The sequence below is a fragment of the Aquarana catesbeiana genome, linkage group LG02, assembly GCF_042186555.1.
Source record: "Aquarana catesbeiana isolate 2022-GZ linkage group LG02, ASM4218655v1, whole genome shotgun sequence".
Lineage (NCBI taxonomy): Eukaryota > Metazoa > Chordata > Amphibia > Anura > Ranidae > Aquarana > Aquarana catesbeiana.
Window position 1 is genome coordinate 597,861,601 of NC_133325.1, and position 20,354 is coordinate 597,881,954.

At 42.7% G+C, this 20,354-nt stretch overlaps 1 protein-coding gene across 4 annotated transcripts in view; it reads right to left on the bottom strand.

Annotated features, from left to right (window-relative positions):
• Positions 1-20,354, bottom strand: part of USP9X (ubiquitin specific peptidase 9 X-linked) — a 365,419-nt gene that overhangs the window by 14,481 nt on the left and 330,584 nt on the right. For all 4 annotated transcript variants that reach the window (XM_073616321.1, XM_073616319.1, XM_073616322.1 and 1 more), the window contains 4 exons: positions 19,086-19,306; positions 14,773-14,861; positions 9,363-9,519; positions 8,854-9,066 (listed from right to left, as the gene is read on the bottom strand). In XM_073616321.1, the coding sequence (XP_073472422.1) occupies positions 8,854-9,066; positions 9,363-9,519; positions 14,773-14,861; positions 19,086-19,306 (680 nt within the window). The remainder of the gene's footprint in view (positions 1-8,853; positions 9,067-9,362; positions 9,520-14,772; positions 14,862-19,085; positions 19,307-20,354) is intronic.

Genomic DNA, 20,354 nt, shown 5'->3' on the forward strand with positions numbered 1-20,354 from the left:
TTTTATGGGGACAACCCAAAACGTGGGATTTTCTTACTTTCAAAGAAACTATAAAAAGGACAAAAAAAAGTGTGAATCTCCCTAAGGGGCACAGACAGAAACAACAACTATCAAAATCCTGTCCTAGAAGGTGCTCAAGTTAGCGTTTTAAAACAAAATCACAAAATGAAAAAACAGCTGCACATACTACTACCCACACAAAAATAGTAAAAAACACAGGAATATATAAAAAGTGTTACACTGTCACCAATAGATGTGTTTTTACTGTTACACTATGAGTGTTCTCCCTTCCTCTTTCATATCGTATTTTGGCAATGTCAGAGGGATTGTCTTGATTTAGTCTGCTGTGGAGGGCGGTTCCAAGTGGCAGACAGCGTTAGTGGAGACATACACCCATTCATCTATCCAAACGGCAGGCTGCGGGAGTGGAGGCATAAGACCATTCATCCAATTAAAAAAAAAAAAAGAAGATTTCCCCTTGCAAGGTAAAGGCATAATGTGCTAGTATGCATCATTATGAAAAACACTTTGATACCTTGAAACGATGCCCTCCAGCGGCGCGCTGTCACTGCTGCAGAGGCTTCTATCTTTACCTGATCTTCCTTCCAGGTTCACAGGCAGCGGTTGCTTGAATGGCCGAGCCACAATTACATCAATCTGACCCATGTGCAAAGGAGTCATGGCCACGGCACAGTGCTCTGAAGGAACGACATTGGTATGCCGCTCCTTATAGAGCTCATGCGCCGGTGATGTCACCGACTGCTGCTCACTGAAATATCTCCTAAGCGGTGTACCTTTAGGAGATAATAATTTTACCTACAGGTAAGGTTTATTACAAGCTTACCTGTAGATAAAAATGAAATACGGGAGTTTACTACCGCTTAAACAGGCGGTGTGATTGGAGCCTTATGAATTTGTCCATCCATCATTGGGTTTTTTCTCTTGCAAGCATTGATAGACCTCTTATTTTTTGGGCCAACATTCTAGTAAGCAAAACCGGTGTCACATGTTTGGGTGCGCACAGCAGTGATTGTGAAGAGGAATTCAATTATACAAGTTTTGGTCACTCTGTTCTATTTTGATGCAGTTTTCCATTTAGAGACTTTGCAACACGGGACTCAATTTTTTTGATCATTTATATATGTTCACGGTTGATATATTCACTTCATTGGTTCTCATATAGATGATCCATTTATGACAGCACAACACTTATTATATATTTCCAAGCAAAAATTGCCAGGGGTTCAAAATCCCTCTTCACTCTATCCAAAACTACCAAAAAAGTTTAGTGCTTAGTTGTACTTTAAGTCATCTTTAATATCTTATACACAAAAAAAATGATACTTAATTCTTTTAAAAACCGCAACTTTTGCACCATGGACAATGTTCATGGTGAATGCAGGTTAAAAACGGTTTGCTTTAAAAAGCTATTTTTTAAGCATTATTACACAATTGTAAGCTTGTGAACATAAATGTTATTAGTAAAAAATTAGTTGATTTAGTACAGCTACATAAAAACAGTGCTTATAAAAACATAGATTTTCATCAAAATACGACTAACAGGATCATAGCTCAAAATAAAAAGAAAGCATTCAACTACTACATTTAATTTTTAAAATAATCAACAAAACTGAGCACCACACACCATACAGTAAAACCTTGGTTTGAGAGTGTTTTGCAAGACAAGCAACATGTTTAAATACATTTTGACTTGATATACAAGTGATATCTTGATATACAAGTAGAGTCAAGTCACAACTGAGTTAAAAAAAAAAAAAAGAGGAAAGGCACCACCAAGTGTAGCAATATGGTTCAATTTAATGAAGGTACAGCATTAAGCAACTCAGATGGCTGATGATTAAAACAGAACCATCTAAGTATGCAGGCATTCGGGGTAAAGCTGTCCACATAGACCATCCTCTGCACCGCCATCAATGTAATTTCTTCCAGACTGCGCTCCACGAGCGTTTCAAGCCTCCCTTTCAGATCACAATACTGCAGAGTAGTCTTCCCGGTTAGGATTGCAGGATGACAGTGGTGAGACCAAGAAAAAAGGGAACTCCAGACTGTCTCATAGGACCTATGTACTGGGTGAGTGCGCAGCCCAGTATAATGGGAGGTACCGACTCACCATACAGGTGGCGCATTTTTCTTACACCCCCGAACACACATGAATATAGTCAAAGGAAAAGGGGGGAGAAGAACCCGAGGAGTTCTATAGGGGAGGGAATAGGGCAATCAGCAATCCCCTCCTAAAGTTGCAAAAATTCTTTATTGGTATCAAAAATTAAACAAATGGTCAGCAGGCTACAAGTACAATAAAAACATTAAAAAGGACAACGTTGCCACTATGCACAAACATACCAGGGTCCAGTCTCAATCTGCATGTATAAAGCCATTAATGGTCATAACTACATGGAGAAATTTAAATAGCATGTATAGGCTTGGGATCAGGCGAGAGCAATTGACAGGGAACTACTGTGGTGTCAGTCTCGACGATGATAATGGAAGTCTGTAATGAGAGTGGTAGGGGCTGCGGGATCAGAGATCCTTCAAAAATTGGCCTGCTCCATGGAGTGGGATCAAAAGTATTCCTTCTTGAGGCGGCTCACCGTCATGGGACGGGGAACCGTGGTTACTCAAGGTTAGTAGGCAAGGGTCATAAAAGACAAAAACACAGCATTCCATAGCTCAACTCACCAATCGAATTAACCTGTCCAACAGTTTGCATTAAAAACAGTTTAGTTAGCACACATTTGCAAACGCATGCGTAAGCTGCAAGGCTTCTTCATGGCACCCTTTGTATGCTTGCAGTCCTAAACGCTACTGAATTTATAAGTGTCTCCAATTTGGAGCATCTCAGGCTGGAGACGCTTATAAATTCAGTAGCGTTTAGGATTGCAAGTATAAACAGGGTGTTGTGAAGAGGCCTTGCAGCTTACACATGTGTTTGCAAATGTGTGCTATCTAAATCCCTGTTTTTAACGTAGACTATTGGACAGGTTAATTTGGTTGGTCAGCAGACTAGTTGGCGAGTTGAGCTATGGAATGTTCTGTTTGTCTTTTATGTGTTTGCCCTTCCATGTGCTCCATGTTGTGAAGGCCAGTTATAGGTGGGTGCAGGGGCCATTTGTTTGTTACTAGCTAAGGGTCACAGCAACAGATGGAGAGGTAAGAGCCATGATGACCAGGAGTCTTGTTACTGGCTGTAGATGTATGGAGTGCGGTAGTCCTCTGCGCTGGAAGCAGACGGCTTGGTATCCTCCCCTATCTTAGTTGATCTGTGAAGTTCTAAGCTACACATGCAGTGGGCGTGTGTCTGAGACACACGCGCCCACTGTACGTGCAGCTCAGAGCCTCACGGATCAACTCAGATAGGAGAATAAACCGGTAACACAACTCCTGGTCATCATGGATCTTACCTCTGCATCAGTTGCTGTGACACTTACCTACTAACCGCTAGTAACACTTTACATCTCTCGCGACAGGGAGCCGCCTCAAGAAGGAATACTTTTGATCCCATTCCACGGAGCAGACATATGGCCAATTTTTGAAGGATCCCTGATCCCCCAGCCCCCGCTGCTCTCCCTGCTCATTAAAGACTTGCATTATCATCGTTAAGAGACTGTTTCATCCCCCATTCACACTCAGTGTATTCCTTTCACTATATGACATCGGTGAGAGCTAGCGATGCGGAGTATGATCAATGTGGACAGCTTTACCCGGGATGCTTGCATAGTTAGATGTGCCTGTGTTAATCATCAACCATGTGAGTTGCTAAATGTTGTACCTTCATTAAATATAACCATATTGCTAAAAAGGCGCTTCTCTATTATACTCTGTAGCTCCTGCTGGATTTTGCATCTAATCCCCCTGTGGATGGACATTTTATGGTTACACAACCTATCACATTGCTATAATCTTTTTATATGAACTATAAATTGAAAGACCTATGAATAAATGGTTGTGAACAAATCTGAGTTTCCATTATTTCTTATGAAGAAAGTCGCTTTGATATACAAGTACTTTGGGTTACAAGCTGGTTTCTGGAAGTAATAATGCTCGCAATCCAAGGTTTTAATGTATTCTGATTCATTTATTTTCAAAGGATTTTGTTACAACATAGCACTATATATTGAACCTTGCAATGTTCTGATATTTAACAATCAATATAGGTCCACAGACCTGCCATACAAAACTTTCTGCTTTGTCAAAAATGGTTCCTTTGATACTACAGCAAAAAACATTTTGAATCCCTTCTGAGAACAAACAAGATTACAATAAGTGCATCAATTTCTAGGTGCCTAAGTTGTAAGAACCCGTAAAAAAAAAAAAAAACAAAAAAAAAAGTTAAGACAAATTGTGAAAAATGGCCAATGGTCCCAGAGCTAATTAACCAAGCAATACAAGTATTTTTTTAATGTATTAGGCTTCTTAAAAAGATATTTGAGCATTTCAGTAGTTAACAAGATAAAACCATAACATATAAAAGAAAATTGGGTGAACAAAAACGCAGCCAAATAATCCCAAAATGTAAAATAATGGGATTTTTGGTTTACATGTAACCCCTTTTTCTGGAGTATCTCATGGGACACAGAACATCTTCATATCCATTACAACCGGGTTATAGTGCTACCTTCAGGTGATTGGACAAAGGAAGAAAAAAAAAAAAAAAAGTTCCCTCCCAGGTATAACCTCTCACGGTTAGATAGGGCTTTCATTTTTTGTAGCAAGCCATGAACCACAAAGGAAGAGGGGTGGATACACGTGGAGCAAAGAATTTTATAAGTAAAACAATTATCCCATTTTCTTTATCTTATATCACGGGACATATTGCATCCTTTTATGCATTAGTATAGGGATACCCCAAAGCACTGCAGTATGAGGGGACGAAGCAACATGGTAACAAGCCAACTGACCTCAAACCACAAACCAAAACAGGTTAGGATTCTCAAACAGCAGCCTGCCAAACGTGTTGAATAAATGTAGCACTCTCAGCAGCTCTAACATCCACTTGGTAAAACAAAGTATAAACTGTAAACCAGATAGCAGCTTTATAAACCTGAGCTACCGTAGCCTGATGTCGAGCAGCCCAGGAAACATGCACACTCTAGGCAGAATGAGCAGTCGCCGGGAACACAGGAAATTTTTCTCTTTAACCCATAAGCCTAAGAAATAAGCTGATGGGTCCATCGAGAAAAGGTAGACTTGGAAGCTACCGTTCCTTGGGCCTTCAGGAAGCACCAAGAGAAACTCTGACCGACGATTAGCAGTAGAACCACATCCAGCACCAAACCACATCCAGAATGTGAAGAGCACTGTCCCCTTGCATCTGCAACTTAGGACAGAAAATGGCAACATAATGTCCTGGTTCAGATATAAGAAACTACCTGAGGCAAAAATGATGACCAAGGCCTGTAGAACCACCTTTTTACAGCAAATTACCAAGAATGGTTCAGGAAAGTGCAGCCAATTCATAAACTCTGTGAGTTGAAGTAATAGCAAACCAAAAAATAACTTGAGTCAAAAGCACTAAAGGAATATCCTGAATGGGTTCAAACTGATTTCTGCAATAAAGGAAGTGTCAAATTGAGGTCCCAAGGTGTCTTCAGCGGTGGAGCAATACATGTAAAGCCCTGCCCAAAGGTCCACACCAAGGTATGGGAAGCAATCAGTCTCTAAAAAAAGAACAGTCAAGGCTGAAATCTGATCTGTCTCAGAAAGAAGCCAAAATACGACCCACTACATATTTGAGAGGATGAAATCCCATAGCCTCACACCAAGCAAAATAAGATTTCCAAGGTCTGTGATAAATCTTCCTTTAAGCCGCCATCCAAGTGTACAGCAAGCTAGGAATGACTCAGAGACTTTCCTGTCTTCTTAAGACCCTATTTTCACAACCCTTTCCGTTAGGCCAGACTGTAGAGATGGACGGCAGATTGGATGTTCATAATGTCAGAGTACTAAGTTCTCCTGGGCCAGGCCAATCAGAATTACTGGAATTCCTTCTACTCAAACCCTGCAAAGCCGACGAGATAGAAGCTTGTAGCTGTGGAAAGGAAAAATTAGGGAAAACCGGCCTCATGGTGTTACCTGAGCATCCACTGAATGCTCGAGGATCTTTGGCACTGGAGATAAACCTATCTTAGCTTTGGATTAAACCGGAAGCCAGAAGATCCAAATTTGGGGCGCATCACTGGTGACAGAGTTCCTCGAACACCTCTGTGACGAGTCCACTCCCCCAGAGACAATTGTTGATCGCTGAGAAAAAATTTTTGCTACAAACTGGAAGTGGCAGACCTCAGGAAACAATAGAAACCATTTGGTAAGGTGGAAAGATCAGAAACTTTAGGCAAGCATTTTTGCTATCCACTGATGCTAGGAAATCTCAGTGCCACTTTGACTGCACTGAATTCATCATCCAAAGCTTTTACATTCATACAAACCTTTCTACTGGAACAATCTTATCTTCCTCTACCTCTTCCCCCCATTGGTTGCTACTTTGTTAGCAGGGAAGGGGGAAGAAAAGAGGAACGATTCCATGCTTGAGGGCAGGGACAGAATGTAAAATGTATATGTAAAAGCGCTGCGTAAATTGATTGCGCAATATAAGTACCTAAAATATATAAATAAATTTGTGACCAAGGCGGTCCAAGCCGGTAGGAATTCTAGAAAGCTGCTGTTTATCCAGCAACAGCAGATGAGAACTGCTCCCTGTCATAGGAATTGGAGGAGGGTGCACCAGAATTAGCAGATAGAGGAGGAGGGATTCAGATCTGAAAGGAACAAACTGATCCCCAGGGGGTACATGGGGGGGGGGGCTGTGTCCCGGTTCCTCTATAACGGAAGACGTTATTTGGGACCCCTCAACTCCTTCATCCCCTCCTCTCTGTAATCGGTGAGACAATGCCTGCCAAGTATATAGGGACCCTTGATGGGAACAGTGGTTCAAGACAGCCAAGATGGCACTGGGCCAATAATTATCAGTGCACTGACTGGGCCAGACCATCCCTAAGTTCCGCTACAGCTATGTAAGGCTCAGGGCGGCATAGATAGCTACACAAAAACATAAAACTGAAGTACTAGAACCAATATTAAAGAACAAATGGTTAAAAAGAACCCGAAGGTTAATGCTGCGCTAGAAATAGATGTGAAAAACTGAAGCTGAATAAAGTAAACGAAAAGCTGCCAGCACCAAAAGTTTTAAATACAAAACTCAAATAATTGGAAAAAATGTGAGTGCAGCGCTTGTGCAAAATATATTCCCAATATTAAGAAAAAGGAAAAGAAAAATTAATAAGATTCAGATAATGGTGAAAAGAGTCTGAAAATAGAAAACTAAAGTGGAGTTCCAATACGGGAAATTGGAAAACTACAAACCAAATAAGGTGAGAGACATATATTATGTGGTCACCAAAAACTTACTCTAATGAAATAAATTAATAATGTGCTCAAAACGGTGAAAGATATAATATACAATCAATAATAATAAATAAAATATTCATGAGTGTATAAACAATGACCTAACACCATATAAATAATAAAGATTCTCAAATGCATTGGGTGAAAAAAGTCTGAGAAAAAAAACTAAGGCAGAGTCCCAAGAATTAAAATTGAGAAACTGGAGCACAGTCCCAAATGAAAATTCATGTGATGAAAAGTTTAACCAGTAGGTTTTCATACAGGTGCAAAAACAGGACGTCAAGGAAAAGTTGTGAAGATAAATCCCTCCTCCAGACTGCTTTACACCCAAGTGAGTATGTAGTCTCCTTACTGACTTAATTGACCACCTAGTCTCACCAAGCACAGGGAATTCGGTCTCCCAAAAACCTGTATAGATGTCTGGAGCTGCTAGATCTGTGTCACTCAAAAACAAACAAAATAGGCTCCCATAGTGTAATATTTAAGTAAATGAATTTAATATACTTAAACGAATTGCACTTACAGGATAAAGTCTTTATGCACAGTGTACCACAAAAGATCAAATAGCGGCGTCTCCTCAGGCTTCCTCTGCTCGCTGTAACTATCAACCTCTGAAGAGGAAAATGCGATGACGTCAGTGTCACAGGCCCCACCGTACGCGTTTCGTCACAATAGGTAGTCGTCTGGGGATTGGCTGCTGTGAATATTAAAGAACACACTCCTGAGGCCAACACTTCTGCCCTAGTTTGGGGCAGGGGTCACCAGCAGGGTTACTGCCAGAGCACTGACCATTCCTGACAAAGGCCCCCCCCTGGGGAGTCCAATCTTCACCCATCATGGCAGGCAATGCTCAAGAGTATTCAAGGACTCCGCTCCCTAACTGGGGATCACTGCCCGGAACCCGTACAGCACCCTTTCCCGCAAGGCAGTATATCATTATGCAGGGTCCTGTCCCACAAAGTTCAGTGCTGCCTGGCAACCTTACATTTCACCCCTGTGTATCCAGTGCAGGGTCCGGGTACCATTCCTCTGAGCGCTGAAAAGCGATAGGTAATGGACCCTGAACAGCCAGTCCCAATCCCAGATGGAATCTCTGAGAATCTATTCTTTTGTGCAGAGACTGCACAGACATGACCCTCCCCTAAGATTGTTACAAAAAAAAAAAACCTGAAGCTTTGCCTAATAGGGAGGGGTTAGACCTGGGAGGGGACTTTGTTTGTTTTTTTTTTTTTTAGTGTCCAATCACCTGGAGGTGGCAACATAACCCAAATGGAAAGGAAGATACTCGGTGTCCCATGATGTATGATAAAGAAAAGGTTAATTTTTATAACACAATGTATTATCGTCCTTATGTTGAAGGGTATTCATCTTTACATATTAATTTTACAATTTTAGATACTATAAATTATACACTATTATAAAGTTTTTTACCTCTTCTGGGCACAGCTCACAAGCCTTTGCAAGAGTCATCCTAGCGCTGTGTGACCGCTCTAAAAAGTAGCCATTTGAAGTTTCATTGCTTTGCACTGGCGGGGACCAATTGTTATATGTGTATTGAGGATTGCCAGTGTAAGGTCTGCGCTCCAACTCATCCCCCAACCATTCCACTGCCCACGTCCATTTTCTTTTTAAATCACCATTGCTCTATAGGTGAAAGAGAGAAGGAGAAAAAGTCACTGCAATATTTTGAAATGGCTATGTGTATCAAACTATGTACCAAACATGCCATCTAGATGGTTAGACTTGTGCAGAACTCCACTCAGTGCATTTGAGTGAGATTAGGTGCACCTTCCTGCAGCACTGCATTTTAGAGATTCAATTTGAAAAATGCAACCCACAATACCTGCCATTAGGTTCAAATACTGAAAAGAAAAAGCCTGCCTGTTGATCACACACACATTTACACTTGTACAAAATTGCAAAAGGAGTCTTCACATTACCTGTAATATTTGGTATGCGACGGAACAGTTGCTAAAGAGAGCCACCATACATTTTATGCACTGATAAGCTCTCTTCTGATAGTGGTTCTTGGAGCGTTGGATGGTATCGAACAAACCATCTCGGTCATCTGGTATTCCTTTAAGTGCATTGTGAATCCTAAATACAGAAGTGCAATATTACATTTAACATAACTTGCATAGCACCAAAAATTCTGAAACTTGACAATGCTGAAAGCAACCTGATGCTAGGGTAAATGCAGTAAAAATTAAGTACCCTGAAAAAAAACTGTTAATACTTATCAGTATTATTCCAGTGGGTAGCAAATGCAGTCTTTGCACCACTGCAAAGCTATGGCTGTCCTTGACAACCAACAGTATGCAACCATGTACTGCATTGCATATTGCCTGCTGTGTGATATGGTTTCACCTGCTAGATAGTACATAATTCTGCCCTCCAATGATATAGCTGCTGGTGGGTAGAACCACAGTGCACAGCAGGGGCATGCGCTATCCAACATACCAGTGGAAGCTATATTTCTGCAAGTCAAAAAAAAAAAAAAAAAAATCGGAGTCATCGCTTGGACAGGTAATTATTAGACATTTTCTTATACAGGGCACTGTCAGGGAATTTATCCAACGGACAGAATGGCTAACATTTAAAATAATACATGGTACTGTATAAATTTCCTTCTGACATTGTCTTCCTTTCAAACACCATTGTTCCAACACATTTTTTTAGTTTTTCTTCCTTGACAAATGTTAAAGGAATCATAATTACAATAACATTCAAGTATATACCCCTGGCAAAAGGAAAGATGCTGGGACATCCTCTATATTGCTATCTCCACCCCCTACCCCACTCACCGCTAGCCTCAGTTTTGTAGCAAGCAATAAGAAGAACAGAAAATCAGAGGGGAGGGATCTGTGTGCTGAACTGTACTCCAAGAAACTAAGTTTACTGTTAAAATGGTAGTAAAGAAAATATTTTTACCTACAAGCAAGCTTACCTGTAGGTTACATGAATATCTCCAAAACGTGCACCATTTAGGAGATATTAGGGAGCAGGGAGCAGCAGCCAGTGAAGTCACCAGCGCATGCACTCTGAAGGAACGACATAGCCGCGCTGTTCCTTCAAAGCCCTGCGCCGCAACAGTTATGTCATAACTGCTCGGCCATTCAAGCGGCTGCAGCCCGTGAACACAGAAGGTAGACTGGGTGAAGATGAAAGCCACTGCGGAGGTGAAAGCGCGCCGCTGGAGGGCTTTGTTTCAACGCAACTCTTTCATAATGGGCTAGTATGCGACGCAAATTAAAAATTTAATTTGGGTACAGTGTTGCATGATTAAGTAATGGTCAAAGTGTAACACTGCTGAGAGCTGAAAAATGGCCTGGACTGGAAGGGGGTCTAGGTGTCCAGACTTTTTGCGATATGGCACTGCGTTGCTTTAACTGACAACTGTGTGGTCGTGCAACGCTGTACCCAAATAAAATTGAAGTCCTTTTTTTCCCCACAAATAGAGCTTTCTTTTGGTGGTATTGCATCACCTCTGCGCTTATTTTTTGCGCTGTAAACAAAAAAAAAAAAGGTCCATTTTGAAAAAAATATTTTTTACTTTTTACTCTTTACTTTTACTATAATACATATCTAAAAAAAAAAACAACTAAATTTCTTTATTTAGGCAAATATGTATTCTACATATTTTTGGTAACCCCCCCCAATAAGTGTATATTGATTGGTTTGTGCAAAAGTTACAGCATCTACAAACTACGGGATAGATTTAGGGACTTTTATTTATTTTTTTACTGGTAATGCCAGCAATCTGCAATTTTAACGAGACTGCGATGGACAAATCTGACACTGAGTGACACTATTTGGGGACCAGTGCTATAAAAATGAACTGATTACTGTATAAATGCCACTGGCAGGGAGGGGTTAACACCGGGGGTGATCAAAGGGTTAAATGTTTCCTAGGGAGGTGCTAACTGCATGGGGCAGTGTCACACTGAAGGAAGAGAGTGATCCGTGATTCAGCTTGGCTGAATCCCAAGATCTTTCCCTTCCTGACAGATCCACCGTTTGCCTTGTTTAGACAGGCAAATGGATCCGTCTCTCCTTTGTATGATCGCCCGCTGATTGGCTCCAGCTGTGTCCGATCCACCTAAACCGCGTGCACGAAATCACATACAGGTACGCGATTTTGAGCAGCCGGGCCGCCCTGCCGCAGTGAATGTACGTGGGGCAGTCCGGAATGGGTTAAAGTGTCACAATGAAACAGGGAAGCGTAAAGTCGGAGAATGTGTGTGACAGCCTGTACAAAGGTCTTAACTAGGGACAGGCCAATGGTCTCAGACAAAACAGCCAATGTCAAGACTTGCCCTTTGATTTTGTCTGGTTTGAATCAGCCAAATGCTAATTTAGACCAGACTGGAGGAAGGAAAGGTTACATCCCAAGGACAATTTCCCAGGGTAAAAAATACTTGACCCATGCCAAGCAACATAGACAATACAGGTGAAATTGTACAATTTGTGAGAAGTTTAATTTCCTTGCCTTCAGGGAGGGTAGGGATAATAAGAATCTGACTCTTGGTCAGTTTAACCACTTCAGATCCGGGCCATTGCCAAATGACGGCAACAGCGTGGATCTACATTACCGGGACTAAGTCTATTGATGTCGTCCCGTGCACGAGCGGCCTGCGCACCCCCTGCAGGGCCCGCTCGGTGATCAGCGAGTCTTTGAGACTCGCCTGATCACAGATCAGAGTAAGGGGTCGGTCCCGACCCCTTACCACATGATCAGCTGTCAGCCAATGACAGCTGATCATGTGATGTAAACAGAGCCGGTAATCGGCTATTTTTCCTCCTCGCGCTGACAGCATGAGGAGGAAAAAAAACCCGATCACCGGCGGCCGTGAGCGGGACATCATTCCCGATCACGGCGATCATCTGCCCCAACAGCAATAGGCAGCAGTGCCGCCTACCAGTGCCCACCAGCTTCACCCATAAGTGCCCACAGTGCCACCCATCAGTGCAACAACAGTGCTGCACATCAGTGCCACCCATCAGTGCCACCCATCAGTGCAACAACAGTGCTGCACATCAGTGCCACCCATCAGTGTCAACTACCAGTGCCCATCAGTGCCGCCCATCAGTGTCACCTACCAGTGCCCATAAGTGCCCATTCAGTGCCGCCCATCACTGCCCATCCGTGCCGCCTTATCTGTGCCCATCAGTACCGCCTTATCTGTCCCCATCAGTGTCGCCTTAACTGTGTCTATCAGTGCAGCCTATCAGTGCCCACCAGTGCCGCCTCATCAGCGCATATCAATGAAGGAGAAAAATTACCTGTTTGCAAAATTTTATAACAAACTATGAAACATGATTTTTTTTTTTTCAAAATTTTCCATCTTTTTTTGTTTGTTTAGCAAAAAATAAAAATCCCAGCTGTGATTCAATACCACCAAAAGAAAGCTCTATTTGTGGGAAAAAAATGATAAAAACTTCATTTGGGTACAGTGTTGTATGACCGTGCAATTGTCATTCAAAGTGCGACAGCGCTGAATGCTGAAAATTGGTCTGGGCAGGAGGGGGGGGGGGGGGGGGGGTTTAAGTGCCCAGTAAGCAAGTGGTTAAAGGGCCATTTCTTCTTTCTCAATTGCAGTAATAGAAGTCCGACTAGTGTAGAATCGTCCTATAACCACTTGCCTACCAGGCCAATTCTGACATTTATCTCCTACATGTAAAAAATAATAATTTTTTTTGCTAGAAAATTACATAGAACCCCCAAAAAATTATATATTTTTTTTTTAGCAAAGACTCTAGAGAAATACAATTACGGTCATTGCAACTTTTTATCTTGCACGGTATTTGTGCAGCAATTTTTCGAATGCTTTTTTGGGAAAAAAACAAAAAAATAAAACCATTTTGTGCTTTTAAAAAACAAACAAAAAACAGCATAGTTAGCCCAATGTTTTTGCATAATGTGAAAGATGAAGTTACGCTGAGTAAATAGATACCCAACATGTCACGCTTCAAAATTGCACACTCGTGGAATGGCGCCAAACTTCCCTATTTAAAAATCCTCATAGGCGACGCTTTAAAATTTTTTACTGGTTACATGTTTTGAGTTAGAGGTCTTGGACCAGAATTATTGCTCTTGCGCCAACGTTCCTGGCAATACCTCACATGTGTGGTTTGAACACTGTTTTCATATGTGGGCGGGACTTAGGTATGCGTTCGCTTCTGCGTGCTAGCTCACGGGGACAGGGGCGCTTAAAAAAACCCCAATTTTTATTGTTAATTTTACTTTATTTTAGCTCGACACTTTTTCCCAAAAACATTTTTTGATCACATTTATTCCTATTACAAGGAATGTAAACATCCCTTGTAATAGGAATATGGCATGACAGATCCTCTTTACAGTGAGATATGGGGTCAATAAGACCCCACCCTCTCACCTCTAGGCTGGGAAGTCTGAAATAAAACAAAAAAAAAAAAAAAATCCTGGCTTCCCAGCTGAATCTGAGCCATTCGTTTTAATGCAGAGGCTGGGCGTGACGTCATAACATCGCGCCCGGCCTCCGACGATCATAGAGACTCCGGTGACCATCTGGTCCACCGGAAATCTCTATGATGAACATCCTGGGCCGGCGGATCCTGTGTCCGACTCACCGATCGTAGCGGTGAATCGGTAGAAGCACCGGGGGCCAGCGGGAGGGGGCGTCCCCTCTTGCCTCCTGTAAGAACAATCAAGCGGTGGAACTGCGGCTATGATCGTTCTTATGGTGCACAGAATCGCCGGCTCTAAAAGACGATATCTGAATGATGCCTGTGACTACAGGCATCATTCAGATATCCCCGCTCAAAGCTGAGGACGTCATTTGGCGTACAGTGGGCAGGAAGCGGTTAAACCCCTCTGTTATCTCCCCGATGTACTTATTCAAGGAAGGACCAAACTACTGTTCCCACTGGAACATTTCCCCTCTGTTACCTTTCTGGGGGGTGTGGGGGAGAGAGAAAAGAGAGAGAGAAAGAGAATATCTCCTTACAGGGGGCACAGAGAGCAATAAAAACAGGCAAGTGTTCTTTGCCTTTAATTATACCTGAATTGCCCATTTACCCCCAAATGTTGTGGTAACAACACTCTACATGTGCTTGCCATTCATTTTAGATAACACCCCATCACAAGAAGGCAACAAAATATGGGTCAAACGTGATTTTCGGCATGTCATAGTGTGTTGGCATTCATTTCCACAGCCTATTTTAACATAACGCATGTTAACCCACGCCATAACGAGTGTTAACACATCACAAAAATGTAAATGGAACCCAACACATATGGGGGCTGTCAAGACAAAAATAGATCTCATTGTTAAAAAATTTGCTATTTAGTAAATATATAAATGTACTTACCTATGGGTCTGCCAAGAATCCTCAATCAACAAGATTTGGAGCAGAAGGTCCAAATAGGGCCTAAGCTCATAAGTGTAAGAATATGCCACCTACATTGAAAATTAGAAGGACTAAATCAAATTGTGAATTTTGACACCGATATGACAATTTTTAAACATTACTAGAAAATGGAACTATAGTGAAAATCACCGCAAGTTTTAATGCTGATATTTTCTGATCAACACCACTAACAAAATACCCCTATACATTTAGTTTTAAATTACACCTGTCTGAAGGGAAATATAGGGATTGCCGTTGTCAGCCTCCTGAAAAAGCTGGTTGCCTGGTTATGTCTTGGCTTTAATACTTTTGAGTCACAGACCTGCAGGATAGAATTGCCAGTAGTGTCAGAATTCTTTTTCTCTATGCTTTAGGCACGTGACTTAAAAAAAGGCTAAAGCCAAAAGGTTACAAGTATTCTCAAAAGCGGAAGTCAGCACTAGAAGCCGCTAAAATTTTCTCTAGGCAGGTGCTAGCCGCCTTCCCGTCCATCTTCCACGCGGAGAGGGGGTTGTTAAGGTGGCGTTGGTTTGCCGCCCCTGCCCAAAACATTGAGCACACTGGCGGGAAACCAGTATCTTGTGCGCGTTTCCGGCAATGCAATGCCAACGACAACCCAAACTCAAGTTCCAAATGCTGTGCATTCGCCTGCACCAGATTGCATGGTACAGAAGCATGCATTGCAGTGTGTAATTTTGAAAATTTTTTTTTAGGAGTGGTGCATGCAGTGCAGTGAGTTTTCAGCCTTTGTGAACTCAGGAACGCGCATTCCTGTGCGATTCCTGGTGTGAAACCGGCCCTTAAGACATAAGTGCATGCACTTGTGTGCATTTATAATTTGAAACTGCATTTAACAGCCACTGGTCTTAAATTTGCAAACAGGAACAACACTCTCAGGCTCCTGTTCATATAATCAACATGACAGCCAATTACTGCGATATTGAGGTTGGTTTACAATTTGCACACAGGAAACTGGAAGTGACAGGAACTTACATGTAGTTATCAAAGCATAAACAGTCTCTAAAAAAGTTTCCATTATCCTAATCAGGATTTTTTTTTTTAAATGCAACAGTAACATGTTACAACCTGAATTCAAGTGCAATATGTTACAAATGGTAAACTTATCCTTTAAGCTTTGAAAATGAAATATAGAAGTTGCCTGGCTGCCATGCACAACTTCTCCAGATTCATTTTGCTCCAGTTTTGATAAATTTCCCTCATTGTATCCTGATGCTGCTAGCCGTTTTCTTTAAATTGGCCAGCATATAATGGTGTTTACCTGCCAAAAGGGTTTTGCTTGCCAATAAGTACAATTATACAGTGAGGGAAAAAAAATATTTTTTCACCTGCTGATTTTGGACATTTGCCCAGTGACAAAAATTACCAGTCTATAATTTTAATGGTAGGTATATTTTAACAGTGAGCGACAGAATAACAAAAAAAAAACCATTAAGAAAAACGCATTTCATAAAAGTTATAAAGTGATTTGCCTTTTAATGAGTGAAATAAGTATTTGATCCCCTATCAGTAAGCAAGATTTCTGGCTCCCAAGTGTCTTCTACAGGTAACGAGCTAAGATTAGGAGCACTCTAAACCTCAGCTTGTTACCTGTATAAAAAGACACCTGTTCACAGAAGCCATCAGATTCCAATCTCTCCACCATGGCCAAGACCAAAGATCTGTCCAAGGATGTCAGGGACAAGATTGTAGACCTACACAAGGCTGGAATGGGCTACAAGACCATCGCCAAGCAGCTTGGAGAGAGGGTGACAATGGTTGGTGCGATTATTCGCAAACGGAAGAAACACAATAACTGTCAATCTCCCTCTGTCTGGGGCTCCATGCAAGATCTCAACTCGTGGAGTTTCAATGATCATGAGAATGGTGAGTAATCAGCCCAGAACTACATGGGAGAATCTTGCCAATGGCCTCAAGGCAGCTGGGACAATAGTAGCCAAGAAAACAATTGGTAACGCACTACGCCGTGAAGGACTGAAATCCTGCAGCGCCCGCAAAGTCCCCTTGTTTCAGAAAGCACGTGTACAGGCCTGTCTGAAGTTTGCTAATGAACATCTGAATGATTCAGAGGAGAACTGGGTGAAAGTGTTGTGGTTGAATGAGACCAAAACCAAGCTCTCTGGCATCAACTCATTTCGCCGTGTTTGGAGGAGAGCTGCTGCCCCAAGAACACCATACCCACTGTCAAACATGGAGGTAAAAACATTATGCTTTGAGGGTGTTTTTCTGCTAAGGGGACAGGACAACTTCACCATATCAAAGGGACGATAGACGGGGCCATGTACTGTCAAATCTTGGGTGATAACCTTCTTCCCTCAGCCAGGGCATTGAAAATGGGTCGTATATGGGTATGTCATCATGACAATGACCCAAAACACACGGCCAATGCAACAAAGGAGTGGCTCAAGAAGAAGCACATTAAGGTCCTGGAGTGGCCTGGCCAGTCTCCAGACCCTATCCCATAGAAAATATGTGGAGGGAGCTGAAGGTTCACTTTACCAAACGTCAGCCTCAAAACCTTAATGACTTGGAGAGGATCTGAAAAGAGGAGTGGGAACACAGTCCCTCCCACTGACCCCTACAACAGGGAATTTTTCCTTGCACCAACGATGAAGAACTATTCCTTCCACTGATGCCAAAAAAGGATCCTAGACCTTCTACTGACACCAATAATGGGGTACTATTCCTTCCACTTATGTCCACAGTGGGGCACAATGTCTCCCACTGATTGCCAACAGGTGGGCACTATTCCTCCCACTGACCCCAACAATGGGACACACCTCCAACTGACCACAGGCAGCATGTAATCTTTTTACTCTTACTGAACACCAAGTATGAGATATTGTGATGCTGGGACATTTTCTACTCCCACTGGCCACAGTCTGGCTCCCCTATATTTGGAAAGACAGTAAACTGGCACTTTGTTTATAAAGTTGGGGGACCCCTGGTTTAAAAGAGAAGTATCGTTTTTTTTTTTTGCCTATTCATACTTAAGTGGATGCAGCATCAGACTGATGCTGCATCTGTCCCCAGCCGCCTCTTCACTGAGAGCCACCGAACATCACAGATGGCTTGGTTGTCTGACCTCACCGAGTGGAGAACTGCTGCCTATCAGCAGCTCTCCAGCACTGCGCCTCTATGCTCACTGGAGCTCTGAGCTGTGGAGGGGCAGGGAGCGGCTGTCTCAGCGGCTCGCTGAGAGGCTGAGACTGCCATCAGTCCAGGCACCTTGCAGATCCAGACTTCCAAAGTCTGATGACAAGCTGCCTGGACTGATTCTAGTGGTGTCAGCGGAGAGTGGACTTCAGACCGCTCATGGCTAAAAACAGGTCACAGGAGTGCAAAACAAATTGCACTCATGTGACCCATAGAAGCCCAGCCTAAAAAGCTCAGGCTGAACTTCTCCTTTAACATACCAGGTCCTGCATATACTCTAACAAGATATTTTTTGAAAGGGGTTTTCTTTACTTCCAAAAGCCAACTTAAACTAAATCATAGTAAATACAGAGATGGTCAGCTTCAGGTAAAAACTTGTATTTTTTTTTCTTAACAACATTCCATGCTTACCTGCTCTGTGCAGAGAGTAGCCTCAATTTTTTTTTGTTCTGGGGTTCCTCACTGGTGCTCCTGGCTTGACCCCATCCGCCAAGCGTCTCCATATCAAACCACTTGCAGCGGGGGAAACCTGAGCATGCTTGCTCCCAAGTTCTGCTCTGAGTGTCCATAAGAAACACAAATTCCTCAGCACGCCCCCCATTGTCATTGGCTCTAAATAACAGCAGCGGGAACTAATGGCTCCTGTTGCTGTCTCTCAGCCAATGAGGTGCGGGAGACTTGGGAGAGCTCTTGTCTCGGCTCTCATGCACATCGCTGGATCAAGATCGGGCTAGAGTATGTATTTGGGGGGGCTGCAGGGAAAGATGCATGCAGAAAGTTTTTTACCTTATTGCATAGAAGGCAGCAAGGTAAAAGCCTTCTGCCTTTACAAACACTTTAACAACCTTTGAAAATGAATACACAGTTTCAACAAAAGATTTCTACATTTTGCACATGAAAGCTTGACTCCAGGATCAGGCAAAGAAAGCATAAATTGTAGACATGGGAAAGCCAGATCAAATGATTTACCTGCATCTAATTTAAAATCCACTGTAGTTTGAGACTACATTACCATCAGCTTACGTCAGCAGGTTCAGGCACTCGTTCTGTTATAAGCAGTTTGGGTGGTTTAACAAATGCAATATTCAGTGATGGCTCACCTGCCACAGCAGTTCACTGAGAACTGTAGAGGAGAACTGGGGATTCTCCCAGCAACAAAAACGAAGCAATTTGATAGTCTCTTCTGAGTTGCTGCAGTCCTCAATAATTTTTTTCACATAACTGGTTTTCACAAACAACAACTCCGCCACATTTTGCTGCAGTGGCATAATAGGCTGAGAAAGGTTGGGGTCTCCATAGGGGTTAGACAGTGGTGGATTACCTGTAAATTGAAATGATATTTTTAACCACAATAGGGAAAAAAAAGTAATTCCGTGAAAAAAAAACACGGTTTACATAGATACTGAACAGTGTGTTGATTTTCAATAAAAATTTTTACTACTTCTTATGGAAAAAATAAAAACAGAGAATTTTCCACATTCAAAGAACTGTGTGCAAGGAAATAAAACAAACACACACAAAAAAAAACACAGGATTTTTGCTGTCACATGATGGGAAAAAGTAAAAAAAACGTTAGAGCCCTTTCACACTGGGGCGGTTTGCAGGCACTATTGCGCTAATAATAGCGCCTGCAAACCGACCCGAAAGTGTCGCTGCTTTCACACTGGAGCGATGCGCTGGCAGGACGGTAAAAAAAGTCCTGCTAGCAGCATCTTCGGAGCGGTGTGTATACCGCTCCTGCTCATTGAAATCAATGGGACGGCGTACCTACACCGCCGGCAAAGGGCCTCTGCAGAGGCGCTTTGCGGTGGTATTTAACCCTTTCTCGGCCGCTAGCGGGGGCGGTTTTACCGACGGTAAAACGCCGCTAATAATAGCAGCGTTTTACCGCCGACGCCGCCCCCGCCCCAGTGTGAAAGGGCTCTTAGATCATTCATCAAACTTAGTAACTTTTCTCTTTCAAATGGAACGTTAACTTGGTGAATGAGATGAAGTCAGGTTGAAACAAAACCCCCATAGAATTTACCCCTAATAAAATAGGATTATTGAAAAGATTGGAAAATCCTTTAGATGGAGAGCAATATGGACACAGGAAGCCTTTTACCTTCAGGTTTATACTATTGCCTACAGCAGGGGTCCCCAACCCCTGGGCCATTGCCCACTGCCAGGCCGTAGCCTGTTTGCAGCCGGGCTGCCGACAAGGCTGCACTTTCAGGGGGTCGGCGGCAGTGGGCGAGCAGAGAGATGATGTCATCTCTCACCGCCCTCCCCACCAATGTCAAGTCCTCACAGCTGGCCGCGAACACTACACTGAATTTCGGCAGTTCCCCCCGCACCTGGCAGGTGGCCAACTGCATCTGTTGGCAGCC